The sequence below is a fragment of the Austrofundulus limnaeus genome, unplaced genomic scaffold, assembly GCF_001266775.1.
Source record: "Austrofundulus limnaeus strain Quisiro unplaced genomic scaffold, Austrofundulus_limnaeus-1.0 Scaffold21, whole genome shotgun sequence".
Classification (NCBI taxonomy): Eukaryota; Metazoa; Chordata; class Actinopteri; order Cyprinodontiformes; family Rivulidae; genus Austrofundulus; species Austrofundulus limnaeus.
This window is the reverse complement of record NW_013952423.1, coordinates 1,771,136-1,780,352: the sequence shown is the minus strand read 5'-3', so window position 1 is coordinate 1,780,352 and position 9,217 is coordinate 1,771,136. Positions and strand designations below refer to the sequence as shown.

General features: G+C 42.3%; 2 protein-coding genes across 5 annotated transcripts in view; one reads left to right on the top strand and one right to left on the bottom strand.

The window, feature by feature from the left end:
• castor2 (cytosolic arginine sensor for mTORC1 subunit 2) overlaps nt 1–6,518 on the top strand; it is a 13,124-nt gene extending 6,606 nt beyond the window's left edge. For 3 of the 4 annotated variants that reach the window (XM_014004030.1, XM_014004031.1, XM_014004029.1), the window contains 7 exons: nt 44–237; nt 1,600–1,732; nt 1,836–1,959; nt 2,936–3,046; nt 3,552–3,634; nt 3,732–3,826; nt 3,925–4,080. In XM_014004030.1, coding sequence (XP_013859484.1) covers nt 44–237; nt 1,600–1,732; nt 1,836–1,959; nt 2,936–3,046; nt 3,552–3,634; nt 3,732–3,826; nt 3,925–4,032 — 848 coding nt within the window. In that variant the 3' untranslated portion in view covers nt 4,033–4,080. Of the gene's footprint in view, nt 1–43; nt 238–1,599; nt 1,733–1,835; nt 1,960–2,935; nt 3,047–3,551; nt 3,635–3,731; nt 3,827–3,924; nt 4,081–4,923 lie in introns of those variants that run through there. The other variant, XM_014004032.1, reaches the window with a different exon arrangement.
• Nucleotides 6,519–6,591: 73 nt separating this feature from the next.
• rcc1l (RCC1 like) overlaps nt 6,592–9,217 on the bottom strand; it is a gene marked incomplete in the record, with an annotated part of 5,093 nt that continues 2,467 nt past the window's right edge. Inside the window, 8 exon segments of the mRNA XM_014004025.1 lie at nt 6,592–6,811; nt 7,146–7,231; nt 7,621–7,794; nt 7,867–7,954; nt 8,239–8,420; nt 8,538–8,622; nt 8,694–8,745; nt 8,818–8,884. Coding sequence (XP_013859479.1) covers nt 6,734–6,811; nt 7,146–7,231; nt 7,621–7,794; nt 7,867–7,954; nt 8,239–8,420; nt 8,538–8,622; nt 8,694–8,745; nt 8,818–8,884 — 812 coding nt within the window.

The following is a 9,217-nucleotide window of genomic DNA, read 5'->3' as shown; positions in this document are numbered from 1 at the left end:
TGTGTGTGTGTGTGTGTGTGTGTGTGTGTGTGTGTGTTCTCAGAGCTGCCACAGTCGGACCTCATCAGCGTGGCGGACGCCACCTGGCTGGCCCTCAACGTGGTGTCGGGCGGCGGCAACGCCTCCAGCTCGCAGCCCATCGGCGTCACCAAGATCGCCAAGTCCGTCATCGCGCCGCTGGCCGACCACAACATCTCCGTCTTCATGCTGTCCACGTACCAGACGGACTTCATCCTGGTGAGTGAGGGGGAGGAGCTTCTGATGATCGGACAGAAATAAGCTTAAAATCTTCTGTATTTTACTAAATGATTGTTTAAATATTCATAAAAGCTGCAGACAGAACCTAAGATGTTTCTCCTGCACTGAGCGGATCCTTCAGGACTTACAGGACCAGAATCAGGACTGAAGAGAACCTGGACCAACAGATCAGCTGATTTAAATGCAAAACATTCACCTGGTGTTCTGACAACAGAGGAGATAAACATTTTATCACCTGGAGGCGAAAGACCTGTGTTTGTTTTTGTTAGCAAAATATCCCAGCTAACAATGGATGGACTGTCAGAAAACAACTACTCCAATAAATCTCTTAATGTTAGCTGAAACACTGCAGCATGCAACACAACAAGTATTATCATTCAATCATAAATATCAAATCTTTTTTATATCAAATTAGGTATAATTTCTTCCCTGTGTGTGAGGGACCTCTTTGGTGGGTCAGATGTGGCCCACGGGCCGCCACTTTAATAGTCCTGATCTGTAGGATTAACTAATTTAAAGATGGCTGCTGCAGCTAGTTTCACAGATGCTGAGCTAAAGTGGGAGGAGCTTAGATTAATTCTCCACATAAAAAGAGCATAATGTAATGATAAAACTGGGCGACGTGCGTTCCTCCTCATACTGCCTGTGGTTCCTCAGCGCGGCGTCTCGTTTGTTTTTGTTGTTTGCAGCTCTGTCCGGAGGCAGGACTGGAGGATCTTATCCACCTCGCCTCTCGGTCCTGCTGAGGTTTTATTTCACAGGAAATCCTTTTATTCTCAGCCTCTCGGGCAACAGGGAGGCTTTTATTGCCTTGCTTTTCTGGAAAAACAAGATCTGATGACCAGCACAGGCTTTTTCTTTTTTTCTTTTCTTTTTTCTTCTCTCTCTCTCTCTCGTCTAAATAAAAAAAAAAAAGAAGAAGAAGCTGTGTCCGTGTTGATAATCTGTTACGTAAAGAGGATCAGCAGCTCGGCCTTTAACAGACTCRGGTTTTGTTTCCCGTCTCGACGCCGGCTGTTGTTGTTCACCAGAGAGACCAACAAAAAGAAAACATTTCTCCTCCGTCACACCAGCTGTACAAAACACACCTGTCAGCAAAATATACCACATATAATGAGTTCAGCTGTTTCAATGAGCGATCATGTTTCTGACTCAAAGGAGAAAACCTGAACTTTAGTTTCCTCTGGATGGTTTTAGTTTTTATTGTGTGAAACTAAAGCTTTAAAGCATGGTGTTTGCGTCAGAACTAACATAAAAACATATTTTCTTTAAAAAAAAAAAAAGACACGGTCCTGTGTCCTGCGCCTCCTCTTCCAGCTCAGCTCCTCTTGTCGCCCTCAGGTCCGGGARCGCGACCTGCCCATGGTCATGCACACTCTGTCTTCCGAGTTCACGCTGCTTCGAGTCGTCAACGGAGAAACGGTCGCCGCTCACGAGCTGGGAGTTTCCAACGGGTTCATAAAACCRAAACTGGGTGGGTCCCTTTCATGAGATGACGTTAGAGTGACCGGTTGAGTGTGGATGTTTTAAAGTCTGTAAGTTTATTACAGAATCTCTCCTGGTCTTGTCCTCTCCAGTGCCCCGGCCCATCATCCACCCTTTGTCCAGCCCCAGCAACATGTTCTGTGTGACCAGCTTGGACCCAGACACACTGCCCTCTGTGGCCACTCTGCTCATGGACGTCATGTTTTACTCCGGGGGGTGAGTTCCTCTGCCGCCCGCTGGCACAATTTAATTTAAACACTGCTTTGTATMGTTTCAACAAGCACTTAGCRTAGATGCTAATTTAACACTGACAGGAAAGCTAACGTGATTAGCATCATGYTTGCAGGCTCTTTACARTGCAGCCGACCTCATCCATGAGTTTTAATGAATTAAAAAAGAAAATAAATAGATACAGGTTAAATTTACAGATACTGAGCTATCTGCCTCCTCAAACTGACTGTAGTTATAGGATTAGTTTAAAACGTCAAAAATACCAACAGTTTATTTTATAATCTGATAAAAAAAATACAATTAATTCAATTTAGTCAGAGTTGTAAAGTAACTAAGTACAAATACTTTGTTACTGTACTTAAGTAGAAATTTTGTGTATCTGTACTTGAGTAATTATTTTTCAGCCTACTTTTTACTTCTACTTACATTTTTTAAAAAAGGTAAGATATAGAAAGTCATTTCTCCTATATCATTTTGGCTATTTGTTGTTTTATATTTTTCTTTTTATTGTATATAAAATTATTTGTTTTGTTTAAATGAAATGAATAACGAATTGAAAATAATAATAATATCCTGATAAACTGTGCCTCCTGGATAGAATGAACTTACAGGGTTGCCAGATTGGACTGACAGTTTCCAGCCCAAACAAAAAAAACTCTCAAATCTCACCTCCATTGAGATTTATGTCATATATGTATATGTATATATGTCTGTGTGTATAAATACATATATATGTATACTTTTACTTTTAATACTTAAGTCAGAAATTTACTTTTGATATTTAAGTTAAAAAAATCAGATACTTGTACTTTTACTCAGGTAATATTCTTAGAGGAGACTTTAACTTTTATCAAAGTATGACTTTAAGGTACTTTATACAGGACTGAATTCAGTTTATCTTAGTAATTTACAATAAAGTTAGGTCAGGACACTGTTTAAGGTGTTGTGGGTTCTGGTCCAGGTCCAAAGAGGCGGGAGCGTCGGGCGAGGACTCGACTCACATCCGGTTCTTCTCGTTCTCTCTGATCGAAGGCTACATCTCTCTGGTGATGGACGAGCAGACGGCTCAGAGGTGAGGCAGAAAACAAACAGAACGCTTCTGTTTCAGTCCGGCGGGTCAGGAGGGTTCTGTTGGGGTGGGGTAAGCTCCTGATTGGTATTTGAGGGGGTGATTAGCTTGTTGCTATGCGACGAGGAAGCACTCGGGCGAACGCCGTGTTCTGGACTCTCTGACTCATCGGTTCTGCTCCCTCATTAAACAGAACCCGATCAGAACCGGACCGTGCTCCGGTGGGCTGCAGACACGACGAGGTCCAATAAAAACAATCAAGGACCTTTTTTTTTGTTTTACATAAGACTGAATATGTTGTCTTAAAGGGAGAGTTCAACTARTTTATTCTACTTTATTCTTGAACAGAACCGACCCGCTGCAGCTCATCTGGGTTTTATTAAACGTGTTGGATTTTCTTCTACTTACTCCTGTTTCTCTTAAAATAAAAATAGTTTTATTTTGACTGGTTTAGGTAGAAAACAGAATAAAATGTGTAGACTTTATAAAAAGTGCTTTTATTTTGAAGGTTTCCAAACAACGTCCTTTTCACCAGYGCCTCCGGGGAGCTCTGGAAGATGGTTCGGATCGGGGGACAGCCTTTAGGATTTGGTGAGTATTTTAAAATACTCTGATGGTAAAACACACGAGTATTTCCTGGTAAAATAATTATTTAATTTAAACTCGTCTGTTTGAACTCGTTTTGTAGACGAGTGCGGCATCGTGGCTCARATATCAGAACCTCTGGCGACAGCTGACATTCCTGCGTATTACATCAGTACCTTCAAGTTCGACCACGCTCTGGTAAGAAAAACACAAAGAAAGTTTTATTTTACAGTAAACCTCTGTACCACTCGCTGGCCTCAGTACTGGTACTTTTTACTTTGTACTGCCTTATTTAGGAGCACCAGTTTCACTTCGTCTACCTGGCTCAGAGCGTGGAATCGCTGCCGTCTGATTGGCTGATTAACTTCCTGTCGACACAAATAACTAAACGTGAATATTTGTGACTCGTCACACTAAACTGAGGATGAAGTCAGATTTGGTCAGAATGACATGAAGCTACATTTAGATGTAGAAAGAATCAGAGGTATATAGTAACAAAGTACACTTACTTTTTTTGAGGATTTGCAATTTTACCAAGTATTTTTTTTATTGTTACAGTTGATACTTTTACTTCTTTACTTTAAATTTTAATACCTTACATTACTTTCCTGATTAAACATTTTTATGACTTATACTTAATTACTTTTCTCAAATGTGAGATTTATGTTTACCCAAGTCATTTTCTGTAAAAGTATTTTTACTTTTACTTATTTATTTTCTTTCGAAATACTTTATAGACCTCTACAAAAAGCTTTGCCAGCTTTTGTTTATCTTCATATATTTAATTTAAAACAAGTGGTAGATGATGATGACGATGATGATTCAAACATTTAATCAACACTTTGTATTTTTCTACCTTGAGAATCCTYAGTTTGATGTGACGACTCACGCATCCTGTACAGCTCAACTGAAAACATTAAAATAAAGAAGTTAGCTCTTACAGGCAGATGTTTTATGATCCTTTCAAAATAAAAGCTGCTCAGCGTTTACTTGTTTATATTAAACTCTGGTTCTAAGAACAGCGAGACAAGAACACTTCCAGGACATCTTAAAGTTTCCCTCAGTCAAACTGAGTTGTTTCACTGCTCCAACAAACCTGACTCTTCAAGTTCTGCAGAAGCCTGTTGATCACCTGTTTGTTCAGGAGCTGGAGCAGAGAAACCTAAATGATGCAGGGMTTCATGTGAACCACTTTAAAGATGTGAGGTGTTTTAGGCTGACGAGGTTCTGCTTGGTTAATAATCTGAACGCTCGTTAAAACATCTGAGCTCATCAGTCCGGTTCTGCTCCGGCAGGTTCCTGAAGAAAACATMCAAAGCGTGATCCGAGCTCTGCGGACGGAGAGCGCGGCGCCGTGAGCGGAGGATCGTCAGAGTGGTTCTGTTCAAAAAGTGCCAAGAGCATGTTGGTGGGTCAGCTCCGAGTGGTCCCGGCCTGCCGGCAGTTTCTCTCTTTAGTTTACCAAACTGAAAGTTTCTTTACCTCTGAAGCTGCTCCCCTCCCCTCCCCCTCCCCTCCGCACTGTAAACGTTACATAAATCCTCTGCAGGAAGGATGACGAATGTATTCTGAAATGAAAAGATGTCTATTTATCGAACTCTCCACAGGTCCTTCTCTCCTCAGTGCCAAGATGTTCGAATGCCTGATGCCTTCTGTCTGATTGTTTTCCACGTGTGCAATTGAAGGAGACGGTTCTGTTTTTAACTCCAACACGTCTGTAGCCCCGCCTTTAAATGAAGTACAACTGTCAACACTTTGTGTTCACGCTGCGAGCAGCACATCTGAGTTGTAGACCTCTACAGCGCATTATCCCAGCAGGAGGTGCTACGGCTAGCTGCTGCTGCCAGTATTTAGGCTAAGTCTAAAAAGGCTAATCAAATAATGCAATAAAGTGGACAGCTGCTGTTTTAAAATCTGATTTCATATCAGTTTAACTTTATATGGTCGATTACAAACAAATCCATGACCGTGCAGCTAGCTGTAGCACTTCCTATAGGGATATTTGAGTATAAAATTATCTGAAACTTTGATTTGAGTCGTTTTAAAACGACTAAGGTCTATCTACAGCAGGTAAGATGCTGTTTAGAGCAGCTTTAACTATAGTCCTCGTAATTTAAAATTAAGATCAAGCTCCTAAAAACTGATTCCTACATTTGAAACCATATTCACTTTCAAAATATGCAGATTTTTATATGTTTTTGTGTCATCTATAATAAATAACTGCTCACTACCAGAAGCTTTACTGCCGTTTGATGCAGTCGGTTCCAACTATTAGAGGGTTGGAGCTAAAATCATCTATAAATGAAGTATTTTTAAAAAACAGGACTATCTAACCACTTGCTGGATTTAGTTAAAAACGGATGAGTTTCTGTGTTCATTTATCGATGGATGAAATGTTACAAAAACATAGAAAAACTGCATCTTCTTCCAGCTCTGATGTCTAAAGTTGATTCATTTGTCGCTCGCAGCGTGAACTTTAAGTCCAGACGGTGAAAACGCTCCAYTCTGCAGTTGTAAAATCACTGAGCCACTTTTTGACGACGTGCTAAACACAAATAAGCTACGGTTCACGCAGGGACAGGACGAGTCTCCCGCCGGTCCCTGGTGTCCCTTTAGGTCCTGAAGCTGCCCCTGTCCGGCTCCAGACTGCACTTTAATGCAGGTCTTCCCCCACCCCCACTGACCTGCTGTACTGATGTGAAAACAGAGAGGACACCTGAGGTTTTGATTTCTCTCCACCAAGCCCCGCCCCCTCCCGCAGCCTGATGAGTTTTTATCAGTGTTAAAACCAGGAAGGCAACCAGTTTGACTCCATTTCAAATGAAATTTGTTCATGACTTCATTTGAAGCTTCTTGTGTGGAAACAAAATAAACTTTTTTTCTTTTTTAATTCTGTGTTCAGTTTTTACTCACCGAGCTGATCCTCGTTACTCCTGTTTGGTTTAAAGATCGACTGTAAAAACTTTACATTTCAGAAGTTTTATTTATATGTTTGAGTTTTAAAAAAAATGTCTAACTCCAAACAAATCCTCAGAAAGACAAAGCAGTTCTGGTTTTTGTTCTGGTTGAACAAACATCTGGTGTTTTTATCCTCAAACCAGCAGCTCACAGGAGGGACTTCACCAGCACCACCATGTGGTCGACGCCACACGCTGCATCCACCACTTGGCCCGGCACCGTCACCTGACAAACAGAAAATCATTCACTAAGTAAAAAAAATAAACCTTTTTTTTTACTTTTTTTTTCCCTCAGCAGCAGATCCATCCATGGAGAGGAGGGAATATTTATTTTCAGACTCGCAGCTCGAGCCTGTTTAAATGCTAATGTAAGTCTGTGCGGCTAAATTGAAAACCTCTCCGGGGGAAACAGGAGCGCAGATTTCTATCAGGTCCTGAGCCCAAACAGAAAATGGACCGCCGGGTTCTGTTTCAGATCGGCRTTTACCGAGACAGAACCACGCTAAAGCACCGAAATAATAAAAACTTTAGTTCTGAGGAGAACTCTGCGTTTTTCTTACCCGCCACGGGAAGTACTGATTGTCATTCTTCCCGATGCCCAAACAGCCTCTGGTGTTCTTCCCCCAAACGAAGAGTTCACCTTGATCTGAGAGGGAAAAACAGACAGGAAGCTGAAAATCACAAGAGAATTTCACTCAAAGTAAATATTTTATGTTTGTCTTCCTGCTGCTGAAGAGCAAAAAAATCATCTAAATCAACAAATTTATGTTGTTAAATATAATAAATATTAAATAGATCAGGTGTACAGGAGACTCCCAATTGAAAAACATTGAAACACTATTAGAAAATATTCTAAAAATAACACGTTGACATGTTTGATTTGCCCTGGATAAAATAAAATGTGAATTTTCAGGGGGCGGAGCCAAGACAAGACGTGTCTTTAAATTCTGGTTTTAGACACAGCCTGGATCATAAAAGAACAGCTTGTCTGACAGCTGCTTTATAAATAAAGTTTTCTTTGTATCAAGGTCTTACCCGTCACCGCAGCAAAGTGGCTGAGGCCACACCTGATTTTAGCCACGGGCACCGAGGGGTTAAACTCGGAGCGTCCGAACAGCGTGGGGGGAATCCTCTCCGGGGTGGAGGACTCCGACAGGTTCGGGCCTTTTCCCAGAATGCCGTAGCCCCAAACGAACACCTCGCCTTGGTCTGGACAAACGACGTTCACATCGTTAGCGTTTCGACCTCGTCAGGAAATAATCTGTGTTTTTATAAACTCACCGTTGAGAACAGCCACCTGCGTGCCGCCGCACGCCGCCTGGACCACCTTCCCACAACCGCTCAGAGGAAGATGACGAGGAGTGTTGATCTGAACAAAAACAGAAAACATAAGGACGCATTTCACCGCCGCCTTCAAAGTTTTAACTAAGTTGAGAACTGAAGGTGTTCAGGCTGCAGATTAATAATCTGCATCAACACAAAGACTTTAAATTCATGAGATATTTTCCTTTTTGTTTCTGAAATAAGGGTGTCCTGAGACTTTTGACTCACCCTGTAGCCACAACAAATCTTGACCCTCAAAAGTTTTGTGCTTTAGTTTTAGTGGGCGGTACCAATGAAAACCCTCACCTGTGTGGACCCCCACCCCCTCACCTGTGTGGACTCTGTGACCGAGGCCAGCTGTCGGTACTCAGAGTTCCCCCAGCCAAACAGCTGTCCGTCTCTGGACACAGCCAGGCTGCAGTCTCCATACGAGCTGACCTGCTGCACCTCCACGCCCACCAGATCTCCTGCAACCTCCACGGGCTGGGAGCTGACGTTGTGGTGCCCCAAACCTGAAACATCCCATAATACCACCATCAAACTGACCTTAAGAAGCACAGAGGTGGCTTTAATAATTCAGAACGAATGTTTTCTGTGGTTTAAAGCAAAGAAGGTTGAATCGGACCGACCCGTCTGTCCGTCGGCCCCCCACCCACAGGAGAACACTCTCCCCGTCTCTGTGAGGAACAGGCTGTGATCCTGACCGCACACCACCTGGGAAACAACAAAACAAGCTCACAAATCCCTGCATCGCTTCACCTGGACACAACCAGAACCGGTCTCACCTGGACCACCCGGCTGCTGAACCCATCTATCTTGTGGACGAGGTGGCTTCCGCTGAAAAAAAAACAAATAAACGTTTCTGTTCTGACCGAGCCACACAAGAACAAACATCTATTTAATTCACACCTGTAGACCTCCTCTTCAACTATGCTCCGCCCACACTGGCCGTACGCGTTGTTGCCCATACTGAAGACTGAAAAACAGATCACAGCAAAACATGTCAATAAAAACTAATTCTGTATCGTTTTTGAGCTGCTCATCACATGAGTTTAGCTTTTAGCTTCTGTTTTTGTTTATTCTAGCTTTAGCTGCTGCCTGCATGTTTCATCTTTTAGCCACTGCAGAAGGTGGAAACAGAAAACTACAGAGCCCCTTAGGGGACATGGTGGAAAAAAATTAAAATGGATCCTGAGAAAGAAAGTCGGGATCCTGAGAAAGAAAGTCGGGATCCTGGGAAAGAAAGTCGGGATCCTGAGAAAGAAAGTCGGGATCCTGAGAAAGAAAGTCTGAGAAAGAAATTCAGGAT